The sequence below is a fragment of the Ictidomys tridecemlineatus genome, chromosome 10 (genome assembly GCF_052094955.1).
Source record: "Ictidomys tridecemlineatus isolate mIctTri1 chromosome 10, mIctTri1.hap1, whole genome shotgun sequence".
NCBI classification, from domain to species: domain Eukaryota; kingdom Metazoa; phylum Chordata; class Mammalia; order Rodentia; family Sciuridae; genus Ictidomys; species Ictidomys tridecemlineatus.
Genome location: NC_135486.1, coordinates 124,526,657 through 124,553,864, shown reverse-complemented (window position 1 = coordinate 124,553,864; position 27,208 = coordinate 124,526,657). Strand labels below are relative to the sequence as shown.

Below are 27,208 nucleotides of genomic sequence, written 5' to 3'. Positions count from 1 at the left end.
AGTGTGTATATAGGAGAGGCCGTGGGTGTCTCACTGTGTTGTCCAGGGTGGCCCTGAACTCTGGGACCACAGCCACATACCACTGTGTCTAGTAAGGTCCCCTTCTTACTTTGGGAGAGAGACTTCTTACTGAAGTCAGAGAGAGGCCTGAGATTTGAAGAGTGGGAGTGGTGGCCCTAATCTACCTTCACTCCCAAACGCAGCAAACTCCAACAAACAAAACCTCCCAAAGCAGCCTCCTTGCTCCTTTCTTCCCCAGGTTCAGGGAGGTCTTAGCTACCCCAGCCAAAGGCCCTAGAAAGCAGGACAGGGTCAAAGAGAGCGTTAGAAGGGACAGATACCCACCACTGGTTTGGGGGCCAGTGTGATTTACTCACATCTAGAAGCCAGGCTAGCAGCAGCACCCTCAGATCAGGAGACTCCCTCACAGACCAGGGAACCATTCCAGGCCACCCAGGGCAGGTCTGGGCTGGACGAGGGAGGCGGGGCAGGAGTGGGCTTGGATGTTTATAGGGCCCCTGCCACGGGGCTCATTTTTCTCCCCGGGGCTACTTTGGCTACAGCTGGTGGCACCATAGTTCATTCCACACAGGAATTTCTGCCTTAGAGCCAGCTGGCGGCACTGGAGTGAGACTAGGAGGATCAGAAGGCCCGAGATAGGAGGGCAGATGGTGACTGAGTTCTCCTCTATTGCATGTGGCTTTCATTTTCCAATCTGGGTGAACAAGATTCTACCTTTCTGCTAAGTGTGGCCAACTGTTTGGGCTCTAGCTGCAGCCCCCTCCAGAGAAGGTAAGTTTGCAGATTTTATTTTAGATTCAGAAAATTTCACCCCAGGTCTCCAAATAGACATTCAACCCAATATGGCACCGAATAGCAACAGCCTTGGGGATTTTTAAAGCTTAATTTTGGATATAGATGGTCGTGTGTGGTTCTCTTTTGGAATTTTCTTTTTCAGGTGATTTAATGTAACTTAATACTACTATAGGAACTTCAGAGCAAAGGAAGTGGCTTAATGATCCTTGAAGGGATTTCTTCTGATGGTAGCTTTTCTAATATCAAGTAAGACCCTATTTTCAGTTGTGTGTGAGCAAGTTTTTCTAGTGTAGGAAAAATTTTTTCTTTGACAAAAACAAGATGTAAATGTATGAAATTTTGTGAATTGTATCTTCAACTTATATCATAATTTCAACACCCAAACCTGAAAATTATGACTAAAGGTTAAAATGCCTTAGGCATGAGGTTTCTGCTCAGAATAGCAGTTTTCCCTGTTCCTTCCAGACCTCAGCCAGGACTTAGGTAGAAATGCATATTGGAAGAAGCCTGCAAGCTCAGTAGGAGACTGATCTGAGGCTCAAGGAAAAAAAAAAAAAAAGGAGTAAAGGTGTCTTTTTACCTGAACTCAAACTAGACTAAATCAAGAAGTAAATTGTATGATATTTACTAATTACTGGCCGGTCATTTTTTTCAAGACTCTTGCTTTTTCTTAGATTCTCTATTTTTTTTTTTTAATTCATGATTTGGATCCTACAGACCTAGGTTAATGTTTTTCTAATCAGTTCTATTTTTATTCAGCTGTGGAGTTTTTAAACATTGCAATGGAGATTTCACCTGAGTAAAGCTACAAGGCCTTTACTATTAACTTATGTGTGCACACTTGTGTATGTGTTGTATGTCTGTATGTGCGTATGCCCATATATCATGCACATGATATGAAAATTGGCAGATATATCAGGAACGCTCATAAAAAATAAAAAAATTGGATCCAAATATCTTTGATTCATGTCATTTAAATGGTTCAATTTAAGTTGTTAAACAGATGAAAATAATGACGTCTTTAAAATTAAGCTTACAAGTTTTTCTAGGTGTTCAAAGAAAATAAAATGTTTGTCTATGAAATGTCTGATATGCTTTGGTTCTAGCACTTTTTTTTCAACAAGGAAAAATGGCTAACACTGTTCAATAACTTATCTGATGTTTTGATAAAATAAATAGATTTGACATGGGATTACTCATTTATGAGTACTTTTGTTAGATATCTGAATGATTTGTAGATTTGACATGGGATTACTCATTTATGAGTACTTTTGTTAGATATGATTGATTTATAAGGTTAAAATACTAAATGTTAAATATACCATTGAGTACTCTTAACTTCTTGAATTGCATTGGGTAACATTATTGATGTTTTTGTAAGTTGGTAAATGAAAAAAAAAAAGCTTTAAAGTTTTTCATCACTGATCTTAGACGTTGTGTTTTCATGAAATGGTAAACAGATGTGATTCTAGATACAAGTGTTTATAGAAGATTTCTATACACAAAGGCCCAAAAGTTTCAACTGTTCCAATTAAGAGTACTGTAAGTAAAATCAAGTATTTCTTTTTATTAAAATGAAATAATCTGTCTAAATTCAGAAATTTACAAGGATAGTTTCAAAAAGTGAAGAGAAAAGGAGGTTAACAGATGGAAAGGAGAAATTAGAAGGTTCTAGGTATGGAAATCATATTTAAAAGAAGAAAAGTGTTCCTGGATAAGAAAGTCTTTATGTGATGAAGTAAATGAGAGTTTAAGTAAGTGATAAAGAAGGTCTGTGTAAGTTTGTTTTCACAATCAGTCATATGTTAAAAGAACAAAGATTTCTTAAAACATTAATAAAACACAATGTTATGGGTAAACTAAGTTTTGTTTCTTGTTCCTAGAGCAAATAATCTTAAAGGAATTAAACAGCTGGTTAAACAAGAACTGTTATTTTAGAGAATTGTGCTATATTATGTCTTTAAAAGCTAAACTTGGTTAATATAAAAACATCAATGTAATTGTGTGCTATTAATATGTTCATATCTTCCAGGTGTACAAGTCTGTAAGGTAGAAGCTTTAAAAGAGCATTATATCAAGTTGGTGTGTGGGAGGCCATCCTTGCACGTAATTTGAGTTACCTCCCTGGCTGGGCAAGAGGCCAGCCTCTTTGTGTCCAGAGCTTTCCCCACCCTTCTCAGGTCCAGGGCTTGTCCATGTGGAGGCGTGTCTGGCCACTAGCCCGAAGACCCAGTCGTTGCACCTGACCTTGGGACACTGCCCCCCCCCTTAATCTTCATTGGATGAGATTTTCCCCAGAATTTCTTGTTCCCCAATAAAAGTCCACTCCCTGGCGTGTTCTCTCTCTCACTGGCCTCTTCAGTAAACCTCGCTACCACAGCAGGTAGCTGGAGGCTGGAGCTAGGAGAAGCCGTCCTGGAGCTGGTTTAAAGGTAGAGTCTGTCTCTTTAATTCAAAACTCCCTAAGGATTTCTCACATACTGAACCTTCATCTATGAAGCCCGTGCTGGCCTCGGGGCACGTGAGTCAAATCCTCTAGGTTTAGGGGGGAAGTGCACTATAGAAATTTAGTAAATTGTGAAAATTTTTAGGGTCATGGAGGTACCAGGCAGTTTTTGGAGCTAAGGACGTTAAAAATTAATAATGGGAAATTCAACTTCTACTGATAAGGACATGTATTTGACCATTTTAGAGACAATAATTAATCAAAAGGGAAAGCAGGTCAGAAGGACCCAGCTACTACATAAAGACTCTTGGTGAATTCTGTCCTTGGTTTTATGACCAAGATTCACCGGATTTACATACTTGGGGCAAATTAGGAAGGAAATTACATAAAGTTTGTCTTTCTAAATTACATAAAGTTTGTCTGGCAATACTGAAAATATTCAAAAGGTTTGGACTGCTTTAGAGATTTGCCTTTTTGATTACATGGGTCAAACTCCTTGGCCCCCTGAAGATCTATTGAAAGGTATTCAGAGCCATTAAGTCTATACAAATGGAAAAACTGCCTGAGGCTAAAGGAATCTCTCTTCCTTTGCGGAGGTTGAGAGCAAAATCAAATTCCATTCAGGTAGAAAACCTTGGTGCCAAGCCCTAGACGGAAAAACTTAGCTTTACCTGACCAGACCGTATTAGTTGGGAGGAGAACCATAGAGAAGAAGCCTCCGGAGGGATAGATAATCCCTCTCGGAGAGAGGAAAATCAAGAAGAAATTCATAGAGAGGCAGAGAGTCCTCTTCCTCCTAGAGGCTTTGGAGGACGAAGTCAAGATGTCCATGGGGAAGGGCTCACAGGTGGGTCTCAGACTGAGGGAGAAAATCAGACAATGAAGTCCAGGAATTACCAGGAAATTTTAACAGATTATGCCTAACAAGACTTACTATGGCCATTCAAATTCGGCTGCTTCCTGTTAGGAGGACAAATTTTAACAGATATTCTGAACTGGCGATGACCTTTCTTACGCTATTACTATTACCGCTATTGACCTGTGACGAGTCCTTGCTTCCCCAATGTTGAAGAATAACACCAGAGAAGCACGCCAAGGCAAGGTCAGAGTAGAAATTAGAAGTTTATTAAAGGACAGCAGAAAAGACTTCTCCCAGAGGAAGAAGGGGACCCAAGAGGTGGAATCCCTGGAAGTGCGGTTGTCTCTCCATTTTATAGTTTTGGTGATGGAATGTAAGTGAGAAGGCCCAAAGGGTTGGGACACAGGTAGGATAAAGAAGTAATCTGGGCAGGAAGGACTTCATTAACATTTCTTTGGGATGAGCTATCTTTAAATCTGCTGGGGCTGTTCATTAACATTTCTTTGGGATGGACTTTGGGCCTAGGGCTTTTCTTGGGACTTCATTAACATTAAGAGTTGCTCAACTTTTCCGGAAATTCATTCTCAACATGGCCTCCATTTTAAATTTCACTCGATATTAGACCCGATTTACCTAACTACACTGACTGCCTAATTTTAAATCTCGCTTTATTCCCCCCTATAATTTTGGGAACTCCTTACTGCTATAAGGAAAGGAGGCGAAGATCGTTCTGGCTTATTCAGGCTGAAAGGGGATGATGTTGGGCAAGCAGTTTGGAGTCTCCTTTAAAAATCGGGTCTATTGAGTGGTCCACAATAGAAGTCCGATTGAGAAGTAATAGGCTGGAGGGCCATTTGAGTGATGGGTGGTCTATAAGAGAAACAAGAATTCATTAGTACTGGAACCAGATTGATGCAGCAATAAATGCCACAGCACAGGAATATGCCAATGAGTATGATGCCAAAGACAAAGACTTAACAATGTTTTCCACCAGAAAGTAACTGAGAACCAGGAGCTAAGATATTGTTCCCGTGACAAAGTTGGTGAGGACATGGCTTCTATCTGAGCATGTAAATCTTTAAGGATATTTGTCACATTGCCAGAATTGTCAGGGATGTAAACACAACATTTAACTTTTAGGGTTATAGATGTCCTTTTTCTTAAGATACAATTTAATGTCATCTGATCTTGCAAAATCTTTTTTCTAGTATGACTTCTGTGTCTAATAGAGAAACCTTTAATCTTGTTACTCAGGGCTGGATAATCATACTAGCAAACACCAAGCCTACCTGTGTAGGTTAGAAATAGCTGTAAGCCTTAAACTAAAAACTACTCTGGCAGTTTCTTTTGATAGTTATCAGGCATTTCTGTCTGAGAATCCTTCTTTGTAGCCTCCAGTCTTACATATTTTGGGAGGCTAACATAAAGTGTGTACCTTAAAATAATATTATTATTATTATTATTATTTAAAATGTCCAGGAATGGCTGTGTTTTGGTTTTAACTGTCTTTGCTAAGTGTTTAAGATGAAACAGTCAAACTGACTTTTGTTAACAGTCAGTTATATTGTTAACAGTCAGCTGAGTTTTTATGGGAGTTATTCCTGGGGAAATTTGAGAGTGGCTTCTCAGTTCTGCTAGTGCCATTTGCGCTAGGATGGGTCCAGGTCTTGCTTGACCATGTGGCTTCCCTTGGAAGCACCAGGGATATCTCCCTTTTCTGATGACCCTCCTCTTCATAGCAAACTGATTGGATTTCTGTTCTCCAGTGGTCTCATTAATTTCCCTGATTGGGAGGTTATGAGGCCCAGAGTTGCAAAGCTCTTTGGAGAAGTCCCCTGTTCCCTGGATTCAGACTGACTCAGAGGGCAAGAGCCAAATATTGGTTTTCGTGGCCCTTTCAATTTAACTTTAATTTTAAAACTTAATCTTAAACATCCAGCAAATAAATTTCAACAGCCTTATATTAAGTGTACTGGACTTTAATGTCTATCTCTCTATCCTGTAGGTGATAACTTATTATCTTAAATCAATCCAGGTTGTGTGTTCTTAAATCAGTGTTCTTAAATCTCTGCAAAACATTAACAGGCAATCTTTAGACCATTTATAAGAAAACTACAAAATAAAATTATCAAGAGTAAAAACATATTTAGTTCATGTAATAGCTACCTTGAATTTTGGCATTATATCCCCTGTTTGAGATCCAAGTAATCTTGAAAAAAAAACAACTTTTGGACACAACTTTAAATGAAATCTGGCCTACTTCTTTCGTAGTCATTTTCACATGTAGTGAGATGGGACATAGAACCTTTTCTCAGGTAAGACAGGGCTCTTTATAAATCTTAAGTACTATAGTTCTGAAGCTGATCTTTGTTTTTTAGACATCATTTTATAAAGCCTACATAAATTTGCTCAAGTTTACAAAAATATTAACTAACACAATATAATATCACATCTAAAACATGAATTAAAGAAAGACTGAGGGCTGGGGATGTGGCTCAAGCAGTAGCGCGCTCGCCTGGCATGCGTGCGGCCCGGGTTCGATCCTCAGCACCACATACCAACAAAGATGTTGTGTCTGCCGAGAACTAAAAAATAAATATTAAAAATTCTCTCTCTCTCTCTCTCTCTCCTCTCTCACTCTATCTTTAAAAAAAAAAAAATAGGGGGCTGGGGATGTGGCTCAAGCGGTAGCGCGCTCGCCTGGCATGCGTGAGGCCCGGGTTCGATCCTCAGCACCACATACCAACAAAGATGTTGTGTGTGCCGAAAACTAATAAATAAATAAATATTTAAAAAAAAAAATAAAGAAAGACTGAAAGATTTTAACCTTTTGTAGAAAAGTAGCAAAGTACTTTTGTGTTTTGCAATAAAACCTTTACATAGACTAGGCTCTCATTAACTTAAAAATACTTTTAAATTGTATCTTAGTGTAAAAAGTAACATAGAACTTTACATATCTTATTGATAACAAGTCCAGTTATAGAACACAAATGATATAAATACACCTGCAACATGTTTTTTTTTTTTAAGCCTAAAATTACCATACAACTTTAGAACACTAGCTTGATACAATGCTCTTTTAAAGCTTCTACCTTACAGACTTGTATACCTGGAAGATATGAACACATTAATAGCACCACAATTACATTGATGTTTCTATATTAACCAAGTTTAGCTTTTAAAGAAATAACATAGCACAGTTCTCTAAAACAACAGTACTTGTTTAACCAGCTGTTTAATTTCTTTAATATTACTTGCTCAAAAAACTTACACATATAACCAACTTACACAGACCTTCTCTATCACTTACTAAAACCTTTTTATTTACTTAATCACATAGACTCTCTTATCCAGAAACACATTTTTCTTCTATTAAATTCATATCTAGAACCTTTTAATTTCTCTTTTCCATCTCTTAACTTCTTTTTTTATTCACATTTTGAAACAATCCTTGTAAATTTCTGAAATTAGGCAGATTATTTCATAGACATCAACATTTATTAGTTGTTTTTTTTATCAGCTAGGAAAAACTTATAAGCTTAATTTTAAAGACATCTTTACTTTTATCTGTTTACCCAATTTAAATTGAACCATTTAAGGGCTGGGGATGTGGCTCAAGCGGTAGCGCGCTCGCCTGGCATGCGTGCGGCCCGGGTTCGATCCTCAGCACCACATACCAACAAAGATGCGTCAGTCGAGAACCAAAAAATAAATATTAAAAAATTCTCTCTCTCTCTCTCTCTCTCTCTCTCTCTTTAAAAAACTAAAATAAAATAAATAAATTGAACCATTTGAATCACGTGAATCAAAAATATTTGGATCCATTTTTTAAAAATTTTTTTATGAGCGCTCCTCATATATCTGCCAGTTGTCATATCACTGCATGATATGTGGACATACACACATACAGACATACAACATGTAACACAAGTGTAACACATAACATAATAGTAAAGGCCTTGTAGCTTTTCTCAGGTGAAATCTCCATTGCAATGTTCAAAAAACTCCACAGTTGATCAAAAATAGAACTGATCAGAAAAACATTAGGATCTGTAGGATCAAAATCATGAGCTCAAAAAAATACAGAATCTAAGAAAAAGCAAGAGTCCTAGAAAAAACGACTGGCTAGTAATTAGTAAATACAATACAATTTACCTTTTGGTCTAGTTTTGAGTTCAGGTAAAAGACACCTTTACTTTATTTTTTCCCTTGGGCCTCAGATCAGTCTCCTACTGAGCTCACAGGCTTCTTTTATTGCATTTCAACTTGAGTCCTGGCTGAGGTCTGGAAGGAGCAAGAAAAACTGGAATTCTGAGCAGAAACATCATGCCTAAGGCATTTTAACCATAATTCACAATTTTCAGGTTTGGATGTTGAAAATTATGATACAAGTTTAAGATACAATTCACAAAATTTCATACCTCTATATCTTCCTACACTAGAAAAACTTGCTCACACAAAACTGAAAATAGGATCTCACTTGATAATATAAAAGCTACCATCAGAAGAAATTCCTTCAGGATCATTAAGCCACTTCCTTTGTTCTGAAGTTTCTAAAGTAGTATCAAGTTACATTAAATCACCTGAAAAATTCCAAAAGAAAACCACACACTACCATGTATATCCAAAATTAAGCTTTAAAAATTTCCAAGACTGTTGCTATTTAATGTCATTTCAATAAGCCAGACCAACGTCCCAATCAAACACTTTTCTTTCCTAAACCCTACACACTGAAGGGAATAGATACAAAATCATAATTTACTATCCTTGCCCAAATTAATGCACTGGTACACCTAATGAAATCTTCTCAGGCTACCCAGTTCAAAAATTGATGAAAAAATAAAACTAAATGATTAGGAGTTACTTGCCAACTTGGAAGTAGAGTTTTTTTAATTTTCCATCCTAAGTATTTAAGTTCTCTAACATGAACTATCTGAAATCATAAACTAAACAATTACCTAAACCCAACTTTTAACTGCAAGATTATTCAATGCTTCAAAAACTCAGATACCAGATTGTTACAATAAAAAATCGTCTTTTAGACACACATTTAGCCTAGATTATCTCCAACAAACAATTTATAATAACCTTTAAAACAGAGAGACCAGATAAGAGAAAATCTTCCCAGGTTTCTAACTCCCATTTAATTATGACTCCTACATCAGTGGCACCATAGATTTCCCCACAAGTGGACCAGATGTTTTCACATAGGGGAAACTATAGGTGTAAAATCAAGGGTCTCGGTGTGGCAACTTTACTGCATTCAGTGTCCCCTTCTTTTTAAGTAGACAGAGATGGAACAATTCTTACAGTGCAGGGAAGAAATGAGGGAGGTTCCCTGAAGCATAAGAGGCTTTGGTAGCTGCTGGGAGTCCCTCAGTCTCTCCTTTTACTTACAGGATTAGCTCCTTTGGTTAGGTCCAATCACAGTCAATCTGGCATATCTCCTAACTTTCCAGTAGTCAGTTTTTATCTGCCTTAGGTCTTGAAGGGAGAAGGGGGTATGTACTTTGATCGGCCCAAATTTTCTTCCTGGCATCTCCTGGAGAGGTAATTTATTTGGTTTGCCTGTTGGGGCAGATGCAGAGAGGCCAGCAGATGGAGATTTTGTGGGTCCTCCTGATTCTTTTTCCTCAGTGGGTCCTCAAGATTTTCTTTTCATGGCAGATATCATGGCTAAGTCTAATTTACACTGTTGGCATAATTTAGGATTTTCTCTTGGAGCAAAGAAAACCTGAACATACGGCACCTCACACCATTTCCCTTCATTTTTGCAAATTTTATTGAGCTGTAAAATTGTATTAAAATTGATATTTCCCTCTGGTGGCCAGGTTTCTCCATCAGAGAGTTTGTATTGAGGCCAGGCCAAGAAAATGAGGCGCTTTTTCTTGAGCGTCTGAGGGTTAAATCTATCCCAATTTTTCTTTTTTTTTTCTTTTTAAAAAGAGAGAGAGGGAGAGAGAGAACTTTTAAAATATTTTATTTTTCAGTTATCAGCAGACACAACATCTTTGTTTGTATGTGGTGCTGAGGATCGAACCCGGGCTGCATGCATACAAGGTGAGCGTGCTACCGCTTGAGCCACATCCCCAACCCAATCCGAATTTTTCCAATACACAGGTTAGTGGTGCACCTGGCATATTGGAGAGAGAAGTTCCCATTTGAGTGAGAATAAAACAGGACTCAGGCACCCGCGCCTCTCTGGAGAAAACTGTTCTCATTAGGGACGTCTTCCTAAGCTTGAGCTTCCTAAATGGTCCAGAAAACCTGTTTCTCACCTTGCTTTGCCAAGGGTGTTTTTGGTCCCCTTTGGCAAACTGCTAGGGTCTCAGTTTGCCCTGTGCTAGAGACCCAGGGAGGATTCAGACTTAAGGGCATTACTGTTTATCCTCCAGGCCACTAAAAACCTATTGTTTTTTTTTTTTTTTTTTTTTGAATTTTTAATATTTATTTTTTAGTTCTCGGCAGACACAACATCTTTGTTGGTATGTGGTGCTGAGGATCGAACCCGGGCCGCACGCATGCCAGGCAAGCGCGCTACCGCTTGAGCCACATCCCCAGCCCACTAAAAACCTATTGTAAAAGAGAATCGTGCACTCTTTTGTTGCCTTTGCTCTGTAGACTAAAGGAATCGCCTAAGGGTAAGGGATATCTACTGGTTGTAAGGTAGCGCTTTCTATCAGAGAGATTACTGGAGGAGTTGATTCTAAAAATGCCTCTCTACAGCTTAAAGAGAACATAGCACATTTTAAACATTGGGGTGGTAAAACAGACTAGTGAAAATTACCTAAGCACCTTAGGGAACCTGGGCAGATTTTACTAATTATCTCATGCCTTTCTCTCAGTCTTACAACCTGAATTGCTAACATTTCTGACCTGCAAAGTAAGGGGAGCATCCAGGAGGGAATGGATGCGGGGTTGGGAGTGTTGCATAGCCCATTTGGAAGCAAATGTAGTTGGGGCTTTCCCTCAGTGCCATTCATCTACCAATCACCTAGATACCCCTTAGGGCTGTCGGGAGGGGGCTCAAGAGAAAGGAACCTTAGGAATATGTCTGAGTGTAGCCCAGACCAGAATTCTGCAGTTGTTCCAAACTCTTTCCTCCATTTCCATGCATCCGAGGCAGATCGGGATTTAGGGACACTGTGTGTGTACTCATGCAAATTGCTCTCCAGGCCCAGACAGAAAAGTTGGAAGCGGCTTTGGCAAAACTCAACATGCCTGCTCTGTACTGAACAGGTAATTGAGAGCTGCCTAAGCCGGGAAACCTCTCACCTGAGTCTTGAAGAGTGGCGGCTGCACTAATTGCATTTAAGTAACCACCTTAACCTCCAGAAAGAGAGAGAGAAAGATGCACCTCTAGACGTAGGTTGCGTGGAGAGGCACTTACCTCGGTGTAGAATCTCGGTGGAACCTCAAATATGTTATTGCTGTTGACCAGTGACGAGTCCTTGCTTCCCCAGTGTTGAAGAATAACACCAGAGAAGCACGCCAAGGCAAGGTCAGAGTAGAAATTAGAAGTTTATTAAAGGACAGCAGAAAAGACTTCTCCCAGAGGAAGAAGGGGACCCAAGAGGTGGAATCCTTGGAAGTGCGGTTGTCTCTCCATTTTATAGTTTTTGGTGATGGAATGTAGGTGGGAAGGCCCAAAGGGTTGGGACACAGGTAGGCCAAAGAAGTAATCTGGGCAGGAAGGACTTCATTAACATTTCTTTGGGATGAGCTATCTTTAAATCTGCTGGGGCTGTTCATTAACATTTCTTTGGGATGGACTTTGGGCCTAGGGCTTTTCTTGGGACTTCATTAACATTAAGAGTTGCTCAACTTTTCTGGAAATTCATTCTCAACATGACCTCCATTTTAAATTTCACTCGATATTAGACCCGATTTACTTAACTACACTGACTGCCTAATTTTAAATCTCGCTTCATTACAAAGAGGTTTTAGAAAGGCACAGGAAGCTGGGGAAGACATTAATGGGTTTCAGCTTTTCCCAGTTTTTGAACATGTTAACAATCAAGACCAACATGTTCATGTCCATGCAGTAATTCCATTTAAAACTATTAAGGAGTTAAAAAATGCTTTCGCTGTTTATGGTCCTAAATCGCCATTTGTACAAAGTTTGCTCAAAACAATTTGCAATCAGCCACAACCCCCCAGCGTTTGAGTCTCCATCGCTAGATCGTGCTTGAGTTGGGGGGGGATTTTTTGCTTTTGCAATCGTACTGGACTGACTTTTGCTCGGAACAGGCAGAAAGAAATCGAAGGCAAGACATTCCAACGCCTGTGGACATGTTTTGGGAACGGGCAAATTTATCGATTTGGAAAGGCAACTAAATTATGAATTTGCAGTGTACGGTCAGATTACTGCGTGTGCTAAACACACCTGGCACCAAAATGCCTCCAGGGACCAATCTAGCTTAGTTTAACTAAAGTTAAGCAAGGTGCCAATGAACTCTATTCTGACTTTGTCTCAAGGCTCTACCAAACCGTCAACCAGACAATTGGAGACCAGGTGCTTGTGAATTTATTGTTAAACAGCTAGTATTTGAAAATGCAAATAAATTTTGTCAGGATGTTCTCAGACCTCATAGGAAAAAAGGAACAGTTTCAGAATTCATTGGCTTGTGTTCTGATATTGACCCAGCTCATTTACAAACTTTTACTCTTTCTCCAGCTTTAAAACAAACATTCCAACCACAGGAATCAGTACGCTGATCCTGTGGGTGATGCTTCAATTGAGGGAGAAATGACCACTTTGCGTGCAACTGTAATGTCTGCCATTATAAACCCAGAGCTCCCCCTGTTTCACGTAATCAATATTAGAGTTAGATACCACGTGGCAGGGGAAGAAGATGACCAAGATGGCATCCACCTGCCTGCATTTTGGCTTTCACTTCCGCCTAGTAGGGAGTCAATAAACTTCCGGTCAGCCCTTCCCAGGGCCGGAAAAAAAGGGGAACCGGAAGAGAGGTCGCGCAGCCTAACATCATTTTGGCCGACCATGGGGAGCCGCCATTTTTACTGGTGCAAGCCACCCAAACGATTCTTTTACAACCATCAATGGTAGTTGATCTAATTCCTGAAAAACGACCACAACATATCCCTACTGGGGTGTTCAGGCCACTCCCTAGAAAAAATATAGGATTAATTTTGGGACGTAACAATTTAAAAGGGGTACTTGAGGTGATACCTGTAATGGTGGACTCTTGTTTTAAGGGAGAATTAGCAGTCACTGTAAAATCAGATTATGCCATCTGGCTTTCTCCTGAAATTATAATAGCTCAATTAATCCTTTTACCCTGTAATTCCACTGAATATCTAGGAAAAACATTTAGCTTCCAAACCGCTAGGACAGACTGCACTGGTCTCAATTAGTGTAGCATGAGCGCCCCCTACTGGAACTTAAAATTAATCATAAAAAATCCAAAGGTGTGGTGGACACGGGAGCCGACAAATCAGTTCTGTCCTGTCATTTCTGGCCTAAGAACTGGCCCTTACATATAGCTCCAGCTAATTTAGAAGGAATAGGGCAAGTCTCACAGCCTGCTCAGAGTGCCCAGTATTTTTGCTGGGAGGACCAAGATGGAAATAGTGGAGTTTTAAACCCTATGTGTTAGAATCTTTACCAGTAAATCTATGGGGAAGAGATATATTAAGCAAAATAGGATTATTATTAATAACTCCAAATTCTTTGAGATCATTTGAAGAATTTAATCAAGGGTTTCTTCCTGGAGATAATGAAAGATTATCAGGACGAGTATCTGCTTACAAACCAGTCTCCTCAACAAAGATTAATAAATGCTCCAGACCAAAATTTTTACTAGGGGCCCTGAGTGTCTTCCAGATCCAAAACTCAGCAGAAAAAAATCACCTGGCTCACAGAAGAGCCTATATGGATTTCTCAGTGGCCCACATCAGGGGAGAAACTTAAGATAATTAATATGTTGGTTGAGGAACAACTTCAGGCTGGTCATATAGAATCAACGCTTAGTCCTTGGAACACCACTATTTTTGTTATTAAGAAAAAGTCAGGTAATTGGAAGTTACTACAAGATTTAAGGGCAATAAATCATACAATTCAGCCTATGGGACCATTATAGCTTAATGGTGATAGATCTAAAAGACTGGTTTTTTTCTCAATAAAATTGCATCCTGAGGATTGTGAAAAATTTGCTTTCAGTGTCCGAGCAATTAATTTTAAAGAACCAGTTAAAAGATATTGCTGGAAAGTTTTGCCTCAAGGAATGCGTAATAGCCCAATTTTGTCAAAAATTTATGGGTCAAGCGATAATTCCCTGTAAGAAATAACTTCCTGATGCTTATATTATTCATTTCATGGATGATATATTATTGGCTCATCTAATCCAGAACTACTTTCAGAAATTTTTACTCGGTTAGAGGCTTCACTTATAGCAATGGGTTTGTGCATTGCTCCTCAAAAGATATAAAAGATGCCTCCCTTTCAATATTTAGGTCAGATAATTCAAGGATGTACAATCCTTCCTCAAAATCTACAGATGAAAGTTAAGGAGTTACGTACCCTTAATGATTTTCAAAAACTATTAGGAGATATCAATTGGCTGAGGCCATCCTTAAAACTAAGATATTACAAGGAGATACTTCTCCAACTTCTCCTTGTCAACTGACAAGAGGCTAGAGAAGCTTTAAAAAAGGTTGAAATTGCAATTAAAAATACACAACCTACTAGAATTAATCCTCAAGAACTGGTATATTTATTAATATTTCCAACTGCTCATGCCCCCACAGGAGCTATATGGCAAAGATTGGGAGTTATTGAGTGGATTCATTTAGCCCACTCTCCCCAAAAGACATTAATTCCTTTTCATGACTCTATTACTCAATTAGTAATTAAAGGTAGAATGAGAGTTTTACAACTAGTTGGATCTGAATCTGATATAATCATTCCATTTTCTCTTCAACAGAATAATTGGCTTTTTTAAGCTTCTAGTTTATGGCAAATAGCTTTTGCTGATTTTCCTGGTCAGATAGAAAGTCATTACCCTTGTGATAAAGTTATTCAATTTGCATCAATAAGACCACTTATTTTTCCAAAGATTGTATGTGCCCAGCCCATAGGTGGAGCCCTAATGGTGTTCACTGATGGTTCAAGCTCAGGTAAAGCAGGTTTTTATAGCCATGTCCACACAGAGGTAATACAAACCTCATATACTTCTGCCCAAAGAGCAGAGCTACAAGGTCTCATTTGTGCCTTAAAATTACTTTACAAATTAGCCTATTAATATTTATTCTGCCAGCTTATATGCAGTTGGAGTTACTAAAAATATTGAAACTTCACTTATTGGATATGCATCATCACAAGAGCTATTTAAATTATTTCATAATCTACAAAAGGCGGTGCAAATGCAAAAATACCCATGTTTCATAGGACACATACGAGCTCATACTAATCTTCCAGGACCTTTAACTTCAGGTAATGAGATTCAAGAGACTGAAAATCAACCTGAAGAAGCCTTCACTCAAAAGGAAGAGATCGAAGAAGAATGGAGATAACCCAGCAAGACCTAGCTGAAAAACTGATCTCATGGGAAGATGTGAAAAAGCTGACAATACATGCTTCCTGAATAATTCGACTCCTAGGGAGAAATAAGACCCCATTGATGATGGTAGCCCTGCTGGACTGACAGGTAAAAGGGAGTCGAGCAGACACTTACTGGACATATTTCCCAGGTCCACCCTTAGTACACCCAGCTGTGTGGACTAGAGAATTTATTCCAGTGTTTACTAATGACACACGTATTACTCCTAATCATGTGACTAGATTTAACTATTCTGGCTACAGTGCCCAATTAGCTTTGTGTTGGTCCCACGATAAACATGCTGTCTCAGAATATCATTTGAGGAAAAGATAGCGATTGGGAGACCTAGACTGATTAATCGTACTATTGATGGAGACTTAAAACCTTATACTAGATCAGTGATCAAAATGGGAGTTTCCCATAATAAACCAGTCATTTCTGCAAAACCTTCACAAATTCCTCATTGTCCTAATAGTTCTACAATAGAAATTGGCACCCTTCCTAGATGGATAGATTGTGTAAATACCTTTCCAGTGCAACATACTGTGTCTAAAGATAGTGGGTATATTTTAGACTGGTCTCCAAAAATTGATAAGACAATTGCGAAAAAGTTCTGCTATGACACCTACAGGATTTGTTAGCAATATTTTGACCTACAGTGAGAGTGGTATTCAAAAGGATGTTTGGTGCTTTATTGCTGCCTCAGAATTCTTACATTTTACAGACAAGCCTTTATGGAAATTTATTGGCAAGAGCTGTAAGGAAGGGTCTTGCTATGGCTTACAAGCTGTGTCCAATCTCCTTACATTTTAATCATTGGAAATGTAAAAGTTAAATGGATAGATGACAGATATATCGTAACATGTAACAAATGTAACCTAACCAATTATATTACTAGATATAATAGAGGAAAAGGAGTGCTGGTACTTCATCAGCCCTCTTTTGTTTTATTGCCAGCTAATATTTCAGAGTCATGGTACGCTGATGCTGGTTTTCAAGTCTTACAACAAATTCATACCCAGCTAGCAAGACCTAGACATGCCATTGGAATTATAATTGTGGGAGTTATAGCCTTGGTTTCTTTCACTGCATCCACAGTCACAACTTTGGTGACTTTATCTCAAAATATTCAACATGCAAAATTTCTTAATAATTTAGCTCAAAATACTTTCAAGACTCTGCACAATCAAGTAAATATTGATGAAAGGATTGAGACTAAGTTAAATGCCTTAGAGGCGACTGTTATAAATATAGGTAATGAACTTTCAGCTTTAAAGAAAGGCTTAAATGCCACACAAGTTATAAATATGTGTGTGTTACAGCTGCCAAGTACAATGCTTCTCTCTGGGATTGGGAGATGGTTAAAAACCATTTGTTGGGTATTTGGCAAAACAACAATAATAACTTGGATCTTTTGGAACTCCATCATTATATCTAAGATATTCGAAATAATAGAGCTGATTTTTCAGATCCTTCTTCTTTAGCTAATCAAATATTAAAGGAATTAAGTGGATTTAACCCTGGAAACATTCTTAAATACTTGGAGACAAGGAGTTAAGGGAGTTAATTCATATGAGTGAATTACTAGGACAGATCACAGATGCTAAGCTGGGTACAACTGAAATGACAAGGGATGGGGGCTCAAAAAGTGGTTGGAGTCAAGGTCACTGAAGCTTTAAGTAGAGGTTCCAGAGGTGGTGTGGTTGCTAGCAATGTTAAGCAAGGTGAAAGGATGGCCATGGTCAAGGTGGCCATGCAGAAAGGAACATACCCACCATGCATAATCTTACTTGCTTCTGTCACTTGTCCCCAGAGGCCCTTGGTAATGTACAGCCCTAACACAGCAGCACTTAATACATGCCAGGTACCAGATGAAGAACCTTAAATTAATTATCCCTAGAGGGAAGAAGTGGGAGACTGGGGGGGGAGAGGCTGAGTCACTTGCTTATTCCACAGACACAGCCAGATTCACCTTGCTGTGAGCCAAGTAAGTAGTCCCTGGTCTCAGCACGCCAACTTGAGTGGAGCAACTGATCCTACAAATGCAATTCAAATTGGAAAGAAACGAGGCTCAGGAGGTCAGGCCACAGCGGGGAAATAAGAATAAGACCTTAAAAAGAAATCATTATTATATTTGCATCAACCCTTTTCAGTAGGGGATTTGCTGGCCCACTGCACAGATGAGAAGAGAATAGAGAGGTTGTGCAGCCTTACTCTAGCCACACAGCCCAGCCCAAGCTTTCCTCTCCATCCCTAGGATCTTTTAACTTCCTCAGTGGAGATAGGGCGGGCTTGGCACCTACAGCTCTACCTGCCACAAGGAGCTGGTGTGCTTAGACTGATTGTGCCTGGATCCTCCCAAATAATGGGCCCTTACTGATTGTGGGGGAGTTGGGAAAAGAGTACCCTTGGTGCTCCTGATTATCCCAGACCAGAAACTAGTTCCTACAACGGTTGGGCATAGTCCTTTTCCTCACTGCAACATCCCCATCTGAGAAGGGAAAAGTGTACAGGTGCTGGTACTGGCCTGGCACACCTATGGGTGCTGTGGACTGCTGGTATGACCAGCAGGTGGCACCAAAGGGGAATTACCTAAGTAGGCTGGGGGTGAGGGGCCTCCATGGTGGCTCTGGGTAGATTCAGAACTGCCAGGCCAACCTGAGTTCTTAGAGGGATGAATGGATGGAGAGGCTGCCAGTCCCAGCCATCCCAGAGGGCTTGGCAGGCAGACTGCGTTCTTCCATGGGTGACATCATCTTCCTGACCTGGGATCTAGGAAAGTTGACTCCCTAAAGGACAGACAGCTTGCCAAGGCTTTGGGGATCCCATTGTGATCAGGGCAACTTTGGGCTCATCTCTGACTCCGTTTCCTCTCCACTTTACAGATGTGCATAGTCTCTAGTAATTACCTTCCAGATGTCAGGGGTACACTTCCCTCCACCAGTGAGCGCCTCGTAGCCCAGGCTTAAGATAAAGAAAGAATTTAAATGTCCAGAAAAGTCTACTTTATTGGTCAGTTGTGAGTGAGTAAGAGCTAAGGCACAATTTGGTTGCCTCCAGCAGTCTGAGGGGCAGGAGGTCCCTGAATATGTAAACCCTCCTGGGGGCTGTGCCCACTAGCCGCCTTTCGGGCCTGGGGCTGACCATCAGACCCTAGCCCCAGCAGCCCAAAGGCTGTGTTGAAGAGGTTGATGGGAGAGGAGCCATCAGTGATCAAGGTGGATTTCAGACCAAGGGACTGGAGCAGTTTGACCTGGAGGTGAAGAGGAGGAGGAGGAAGGAAAGAAGACAGGGTCAGATGTTAGTCACTTCTTGCACTTCCAAGTGACCCTCCTGAAACCAACTGATTTGAAGTGTCAGCTCCCCTTCATCCCATCACCTGGCCTGCCTTCCTTGGAAGCATCGGTCACAGACCAACACCCCGGTATTCACTGTCTCCGCCAAGAGTTCCAGCTCTCTGCTGAGTCTAATACAGTGCCTGATGTTAACACACATGACACTGTGCTCAAGTGACAAGCTATAAAGGGACGTCTGCTCACTCCCGCTCCCTGACATTCTAGATGTCATTTCTCTTCTGCCTTCTTAGTTCCAAGGCTGGTACCAAGTCAAACACTCCTCTCCAACCTCCCCTAACCCTCACCTGCATTTCTGGCCCGGCCACAGCCAGGTCCCTGATGGTGCTGGGGCCCAGGGCCTCTGTCATCTGCTTGAACTTCTTTGCCTCCACCTCAGCCAGTTGCTGGGCCTTGCTCACTTCCAGCTCCAGCTGAGCCCGGGCATAGACCAGTTCCAGCTCTCGTACTTTCTGGACCCGCTGGAGCTCAGCCTCCTGCAAGGGAAGAAACGTGGCTGGCTTAAGATCATGTGGTCCCTGGGAACTGTCCAGAAAGTCACCCTAGCCAGCGAGCCTGAAGGAACTGAGGCAGAGGGAACACAGCTCTAATCTTTTAGTCAGCAGGGTGCGAATCCTCGCTATGCCACTGCTTAGCTAGTGACGCACAGGTGCTCCTTAATCCGAGCATCAGTGCAGTGATGCTCATGCCTGTGATCCCAGCCACTTAGGAGGCAGACACAGGAGGACTGCCAGTTTGAGGCCAACCAGGGCCACTTAACAAGATCCTGTATGAAAATAAAAAAGGGCTGGGATGTAGGTCAGTGGTAAAACACCCCTGGGTTCAATCTCTGGTACCACACACACACACAAAAAGATAAGACCTAACTCAATGGGATTTCAAGCACAAAATAAGAACATGAATGTAAAGCACATGCTTCACATACTTGGCACAAAGGTGCCAGTGTTTGAGTACTCATCTGCAAAATGGGTATAATAATCCTTATTCTCAAGGAATGGATTAAATGCATTGTTATAGGGCAAAGGTCTTTGTAAAACACAAAGTACTTGAAGAAGGCTTTATATTAGGGTGCTTACTATCCTGCTTGGCTTCAGGGACCATAATGAATGGGTCTCTTCCAGGTTCCAAGGCCACACCCTTTCACAAGCAGTCCCCAACTCACCGTCTCAATGGCCAAAGCCTGTGCCTTCAGCTTGGCCTGCAGCACAGAGCCTTCGCCCTCAATCCGCGCAGCCTCTGCACGGGACTCAGCCTCAGCCTTGGCAGTCCCGGTGCTCTCTACCGCCATGCTGGAGGGGGAGGCAGAGTCCTATAAGACTCAAAAGAAAGCCCTGACCACTTGGGGCCTTGATTTAGGCCATGCAACATGCTGTTCCGTTTCAAACACACCCTGGTGTCCCCACCCACCACTTGCCAAGACCATCCTCCTCGGGTTCTCCACCCACCTCAAAGCTTCAAGCTCCAGGAGTTCTTTGCGAGCTTTTTCAGCTTCTGATTGGTCCAAGATCTTCTGCCTCTCTAGTCGGCCTCGGGCTTCTTGTTCCAATCTCTGGGCCTCGTGCCTGGAAGAGATCAGGGACAGGCTGAGATGCTGGCATGGGGCCACAGCTGGATAGGACTACCAAGGGCAGAGACTGCCAAACTATAGGGAGCCAGGACAGACCCTGGCCTCCAGAAGACACTGGATACGCAACTCCACTCAAAACAGCGTGCACGCTGTTCGCATCCCCAGGGTGGATCTAGACCTGGGGAAGGCAGCATGCTCAGGGCCCCTGCTTCACCCAATATCCCCTCCAGTGGGAAAAAACAAGCAAGGGCGATTTCAGATAGAAACAAGCACCTTGGAGAAGGTAAAAATGGGTGTCTGGGCAAAGAGGGTGCTACTGCAGTCATGGGAGAAAGAAAAGGAGGCGACCTTCAGACTGAGATCAAGCGGAGGAGCCTGGTTTGAAAATGCTCTGGAGGAAGCGCTTTCTAGGCAGTGGATCAGCCTGTGGCACACGTCTGTAATCTCAACTGCTCAGGAGGCTGAGACAGGAGGATCTCAAGTAAAAAACAGCCTCAGCACTGGCGAGGTGCTAAGCAACTCAGGAAGACCCTGTCTCAAAACAGGGCTGGGATATGGCTCAGTGGTCGAGTGCCTGGGAGTTCAGTCCCCAGCACACCTCCCCCAAATAAAAGGCTGTAGGTGGGGAAAAGCTGCATATGTGGGGACAAGAACGGAGTCAATGAGGCTGGAACATTTCCATCCACTAGAGAGGCAGGTTGGGAGTTGGGGTGCAGGGAGGTCAGATTTGGAAGCCCTTAGAAAGGAATTCATTTGCGGTGCCAGAGATGGAACCCAGGGCCTCATGCACACTAGGCAAGCACTCTACTGCTAATCCGAACCCCCTGCACCAGGAGCAAGGTGGGAAGCTAAGGGAGTACAGGTGGGATCTCATTCACATTTTTAAGGGGGTCACGTTATCCACAATGTAAAGAGGTCCTCGAGGACAAGGATGCAGCAGGTCGACATAATGGACTCCATGCTACTCACGCCCTGGGAGTATAAGATGGAGACCCCGGAGAGGCATTCTAGGCAGCTGAGCCCCAGGTGTCACTCACTTGGCTGCCGCCTCCTGGGAGTTGGTGGTGATCTCAATGGCCAGCTGGACACTGCGCTGCAGGGCGTCCCGGGTCCTCTGGTCCACAGGCTCCACCGACTGCACATCCACACTGCTCACTACCAGCCCATTCTGGGGGAAGACGGCCTGGTCCCGGGGCTTGGGCAGGCTCACGCCATCAGAGCCCTTGACTTCTGAGGTCTCAAAGCCAAAGACGGCTGTGCGAATGATGCGAGCCGAGTTCTTGTGGAAGTCATCGAAGGTGACGGAGGCCACAGTTCCTCGCACCCGGGAGGCGATGGCCTTACAGGCATCCCCCACAAAGTCGGGCACCGAGAAGAGCTTGGCTGCCTCCTGAGGATCATTCCGGTCACTCAATTCAAAGTGCCTGTGGACAAAGAGGCCCAGAAGAGAAAGCGGTTTTCTTAACCAGGCACAGTGACACAAGCCTGTAATCTCAGTGGCTCAGGAGGCTGAGACAGGAGGATCGCACGTTCAAAGCCAGCCTCGGCAACTTAGCAAGGCCCTAAGCAACTCAGCAAGAGCCTGTCTCTAAATGTCCAATAAAAAAATAAAAAGTCCCAGAATGTGAGTGAGCCCACAACTTCCCTGGATTTGCTAATAATGCCTGGCTTCCCTCTGCATCAGGCATGAGTCAGGCATTCTGCCCTCATTAGGAGGCATCTCTTCCTCAGGGCTCCCTAGGGCTGCACCCAGCAGGTCCTCACCCAAGACTCTCAGCCCTCACCAGTTATAGGCAAGCTGCAGCTGCAGTCTGGCGTGATCCGCTGTTTCTATGGTGATGACATCTGTAAAGAAGTCAGGTCCCAGCAGCAGACAGAGGGCTCGGCGGGCATGGGGACGTTTGGGCCGCCCTGCCGACAGGGACAACACTGTGAACTGCTCCTCAGGACCCAGCGACACCAGCTCTGGCCCAAAGACCACCCTGAAGGGAGAGCCAGAAGTCAGGTGTGGGGAGAGCCAGAAGTCAGGTGGGGGGAGAGCCTCCCGTACCACCCCGCAGGCTGGGGCCAGCCGCTCACCGGGCTCTCTTCTCTCTGTAGTCATACACCTGCACGGCTGCGTTGTGAGGGACGCGGTAGCTGACCACACGCGTCTTGTTCCGGGGAGCTGAGGGCTGAAGGGTCTTAGCTGTGTCCTCCTTGCCCCTGTCTGCCAGAGGGTCATGCCTCTTGTTCAACAGCTCCTCCACCCCAGGGGGCAGCTCCTTCTCCCACAGGACTTCGTCCTGTGTCAGCATGTAGGTGCTTCCGATCACAGCACGTACCTTGAGAGGTGGGGACAAGCAGAGGTGTTACCAGTGAGGGTTAGAGGGACACCCCCCGCCATCCTGAGCAGAGTTGATCCACTCTGGAGCAACACAGCGGGTCAGTATGGTCCATGCAGCAAAGCTTCATCTGGGCAAGCTACTCGAGCCTTTGCTTTGGGTTCTTCATCTATAAAATGGACATGACAGTGGCCACCTTGTTGGGTCAAAGACCTAACTGCTTCATGTGTCCAATTCCAACAACAACACTTGGCATACAGCAAGTGCTTAATGTTATTATTCCTGGGATGCTCAGAGGGCATCACAGAGAGAGATGCAATGCTAGGAAGTACCTTAGAATACAGATTCTAAAATGTATTTCTGGTTTGGATTCTTAGAGAAAGAGGTTGGAGATGTGGTTCTCAGTCAAACCAAGGTTGAAATGTTAGGTGAAGCAGGAAAAAGGAAATATTTCACTAGCATATGGGCATGGGGGAGAAGGGTAATATTGCTCCCAGGTCACACTCCAGTCATGTGTTCAAGCTAGGACCAGATTTGCAGTGGGGCAGAATCCCCATCCCAGTACCAGGCTCATTCCTGCAGTTTGAGGTTTTAGGGTTTTTTTTGTTTTTTTCTACCAGGGATTGAACCCAGGGGGCTCTTTACCCCTGAGGCACATCTCCAGCCCTTTTTAATTTTTGAGACAGGGTCTCACTAAGTTGCTTAGAGTCTTGCCAAGTTACTGAGGCTGCCCTCAAACTTGTGATTCTCCTGCCTCGGCCTCCCAAGTTGCTGGGATTACTGGCGTGTACCACCATGCCCGGCTTCAGTTGCAGTTTTGAAGTAAGATATTTTAGACAAAGAAATGGCAAATATTCCATGGAATGCCCTCGAGTCCACCAGCAGCCCACGCAGATGCTATTATAAATATTACTGGCGTCCCCTCCCCCACGTCCACCATGTGCCTCTCTCCAGCAGCATCAGATGCTTGCTCAGAGGAAGTCCCCACCATGATCACATAGCAGTGACAGCCGCCCATCCCTCAGCAGTTACCCTTCCAGTCTTGATGTCCTGCACATAGATGCCCTCATTCTCGTCCAGAGGGATGGCCTGCCGCTCCTCCACCACCTCCACCTTGGCAGATGGCACATACTCCAGGGGCCCTCGGATGAGCCAGCGGTCCCCCGCCTGGTGGGAGACCTTCTCCTCCTCCTCCCCCTCCTCCAGGGACTGCAGAGCCCTCAGCAGCAGCCCCTGCTGCTCTGACAGCACATACACATCTTGAATGCCTCGCTCTAGCCTCTCCCCTGGCTGCAGGAAAAAAGACTTCTCTCCCTGGTGGGGAGACAGGTGAGGAGAGGGTTAGGAGCAGTTGCCACCCAGGGCTACAGGTGCCTCCAGTGGCACCTCCCCAGCCCTGTGCTATCCTGGGCTTGTGCTGAGTACAGGAGCCCCAAAGCATGCCCCACCCCCACATTATAATTCTGTGGTGCACTATCTGGACTGTGAGGCTCCAAGGGCTATAAAATCTCACTTAGTCAAACATGTCTCTGAAAGACTCTGTGAACTGTCACACCTGGATCATTACAAGTTAAACTTTTTTTTGATAGCGGGGATTGCACCCTGGGGTGCTTCATCACTGAGCCACATGCCCAGCCCTTCTTACTTACTTGTTTATGTGGTGCTGAGGATCAAACCCAGTGCTGCACTTGTGCGAAGCGAGCACTCTACCACTAAGCCACAACTCCAGCCCCCTTTTTATATATCTATTTTTTTTTAAATTTTAAGACAAGGTCTTGCTAAGTTGCTGAGGCTGACCTCAAACTTGGAGTTCTTCTGTTTCGGCCTCCAGAACTGCTGGGATTATAAGCATGTACCAAGACCTTAACCAGCTACAAGTTAAACTGTTTAGAGTTAACCTATTCACAAGAGTTACAAAGCTGGTTATGGTGGTGCATGCCTGTAATCTCAGCAATTCAGGAGGCTGACGCAGGAGGATCACAAGTTTCAGGCTAGCCTGGGGCCATTTAAGCAAGATCTTGTCTCAAAATAACAACTAAAAAGGGCTGGAGATAATAGTTCAGGGGTAGAGCGCCCCTGAGTTCAATCCCCAATACCAAAATAATAGATAAATAAAAATAAAAATGAATAAAATAATGCAATATTCTGGGAACATGGCGGCCTCCTCTGTTTATGCGTTGTCTGGGCCGCATTTACAACAGCTGAACAATTGGCCTTCAACAGCAACCCTGTGCTATAGGCAGAAACTACCTGCTGTGCAGCCCTTTAGAGGAAGTGTGTGGTCCCTGGAGTCCCCACATAAAGTTCATGGAGCAGGGGAGAAGGGTCAACTGTGGGATTTGTTTTACACAATACGACCAAGGTTCCAGAACACAGAAGAGACAGGGTTTCAGGGTCTTCGGGCATGGGGTGAGGAGCAGGAAGCATGTCCCTGAGGTTCCCTGGAGGCTGCCCGGGTTTCAAATGGGAAGGGTCCTAGGCACACAGAACTAAGTGTGCAAAGGCACCAAGGGTGGTTCTAGAATGTGGAGTGAGTGGAAGTCAGAGGCCTCCTGTACTCAAGAGCATTTACCCTCACAGGACAGGCTCTGGGGAAAAGGAGGAACTCACCTTGATGACCCGCTTTTGTCCCAGCTGGTTCTTGCCATCTGGTCCCACGGGGTCAAGGACCACACAGTAGTTTTGGGGGCCCAGTGTGGTGATGGGCACGACTCCTAGTACTTCCTCATGGACATCGGGCACGTGAGCTGCCGTGTCCTGGACTGTCACCAGCCACTCCTCCCCAGTGCGGCGGGTCACTCCACGCAAGTCCTGGAAGTTCTGCCGAGCCCGGAGGTGCAGGGCTGTCTGCGGAAGGAGACGCTGGGTGTTCAGTAAGTCTCCCTCCAACTTCCTCCTACCACTTCCTTGGGGGATTCTGGGAACACCACTGGCCACTAACTCTGCTCCCAGGTCTGAGTGACTTTTTAACCCTTCCACATAGCCCAAGATAGTCCTCAGTTGATGTGACCTCTGGGGTTTTATAGTGACCCTAGTAATGTCTTCCTTTCACTCCCACATTGTCTGCTGCTATTCTTTGCCACTTTTGAGCATTCCCTAGCCCAGGGTCCCTTTTCTCATCCCCAGGCCACAAACCTTTTCCGTAAGGATTACAGCATCCACCAAATCCAGAACCTCCTCGAACACTGCTGGGAGATATGCACCCACAGAGCGGACCAGCCATTCTTCTCCTGGTCAAGGGCAGGAGGTCAAGGTCAGAAGTTAGGCAGCTTCCCCCAGATGTCTTTTCCACAGCTTAGATAACAGGACAACAGGACTTCAAAGGTGAAGAGAAGTCACTGCCCCCAGGTTCAAAGGCCTGACAGGAGCCCTTGGACTCATTCCTTTCTCCCCAGAATTAAAGGAAAAAAAAAAAAACTTCTAGAACATTCTGCTATTCCTTCTCTATGCCCCAAAGACTAAGTTTTTCCCTCCCCTAAAATGGGCAGGAAAAGTGCCTCTATTAGCCAGGCACGGAGGTGCACGCCTGTAATCCCAGCAGCTCAAGAGGCTAAAATAGGAGGATCGGGAGTTCAAAGCCAGCCTCAGCAAAAGCAAGACACTAAGCAACTCAGTGAGACCCTGTCTCTAAATAAAATACAAAATATGGCTGGGGGTGTGGCTCAGTGGTTGAGTAACCCTGAGTTCAATCGCTGGTACCCTGGTGCCTCTAGTCGAGTTGTGGGTATCCTTTTGTTTCCTGGAGCAGCAAGGACGCCCAAGCCTCAGCCTTGCCCCATCTGGCCACATATCCTGGGCAAGTCACCGGACCTCTGTGCCTCAGCCTTGCCATATGGAATACGGAAAAGTGACATCTCAAGATTGTTGGTGGACTCAATAAGCCACAATTTGTAAAGCATTTTGATCCACATCCCATAATGCACTTGGCTGCATTTGTTCACTGTATTTGAACCTCTGCATTGTTGATCCAGAATTAGATAAGACCTGGCCACTGCCCACAGCTCAAGGTGAAGGGTGGGAGAGGGAAAGGCCACGTCCATGTGCTTATGATCACAGATCAGGGCTGGGGCAGAGCCAGCACTAGACAGCCCTCCACAGTTCTCAAGAAATACCGAGCGCTGGGGATGTGGCTCAAGTGGTAATGTGCTCGCCTGGCATGCGCGTGGCACTGGGTTCAATCCTCAGTACCACATAAAAATAAAAAATAAAGACGTTGTGTCCACTGAAAACTGAAAATATTTTAAAAATTCTCTTTTCTCTCTCATTAAAAAAAAAATGAACT

General features: G+C 43.5%; 2 protein-coding genes and 1 long non-coding RNA gene across 10 annotated transcripts in view; 1 reads left to right on the top strand and 2 right to left on the bottom strand.

The window, feature by feature from the left end:
• Positions 1-11,697, bottom strand: part of Mvp (major vault protein) — a 29,451-nt gene extending 17,754 nt beyond the window's left edge. Inside the window, exon 1 of one of the 4 annotated variants that reach the window (XM_078024060.1) lies at positions 11,512-11,697. The gene's annotated coding sequence lies outside the window, so the exon portion shown is untranslated. Of the gene's footprint in view, positions 1-377; positions 490-4,822; positions 4,840-11,511 lie in introns of those variants that run through there. The other 3 variants (XM_078024059.1, XM_078024065.1, XM_078024062.1) reach the window with 3 other exon arrangements.
• On the top strand, positions 428-27,162 carry LOC144367500 (uncharacterized). 3 transcript variants are annotated; one of them, XR_013426945.1, is made up of 3 exons: positions 511-792; positions 2,849-3,248; positions 15,577-16,128. It is a non-coding gene; the product is annotated as an uncharacterized LOC144367500 (long non-coding RNA). The 3 variants fall into 3 exon arrangements; XR_013426946.1 differs by adding an exon at positions 10,112-10,181 and having other exon boundaries at positions 530-3,248; XR_013426944.1 differs by having other exon boundaries at positions 428-3,248; positions 15,577-27,162.
• The window catches only part of LOC106144820 (major vault protein), a 20,261-nt gene continuing 11,725 nt past the window's right edge, over positions 18,673-27,208 (bottom strand). For 2 of the 3 annotated variants that reach the window (XM_078024066.1, XM_078024067.1), the window contains exons 6-15: positions 26,062-26,156; positions 25,537-25,773; positions 23,959-24,240; positions 22,682-22,926; positions 22,387-22,584; positions 21,640-22,026; positions 20,481-20,597; positions 20,198-20,324; positions 19,323-19,511; positions 18,673-18,935 (exon numbers count right to left, since the gene is read on the bottom strand). In XM_078024066.1, the coding sequence (XP_077880192.1) occupies positions 18,717-18,935; positions 19,323-19,511; positions 20,198-20,324; positions 20,481-20,597; positions 21,640-22,026; positions 22,387-22,584; positions 22,682-22,926; positions 23,959-24,240; positions 25,537-25,773; positions 26,062-26,156 (2,096 nt within the window). In that variant the 3' untranslated portion in view covers positions 18,673-18,716. The remainder of the gene's footprint in view (positions 18,936-19,322; positions 19,512-20,197; positions 20,325-20,480; positions 20,598-21,639; positions 22,027-22,386; positions 22,585-22,681; positions 22,927-23,958; positions 24,241-25,536; positions 25,774-26,061; positions 26,157-27,208) is intronic. The other variant, XM_078024068.1, reaches the window with a different exon arrangement.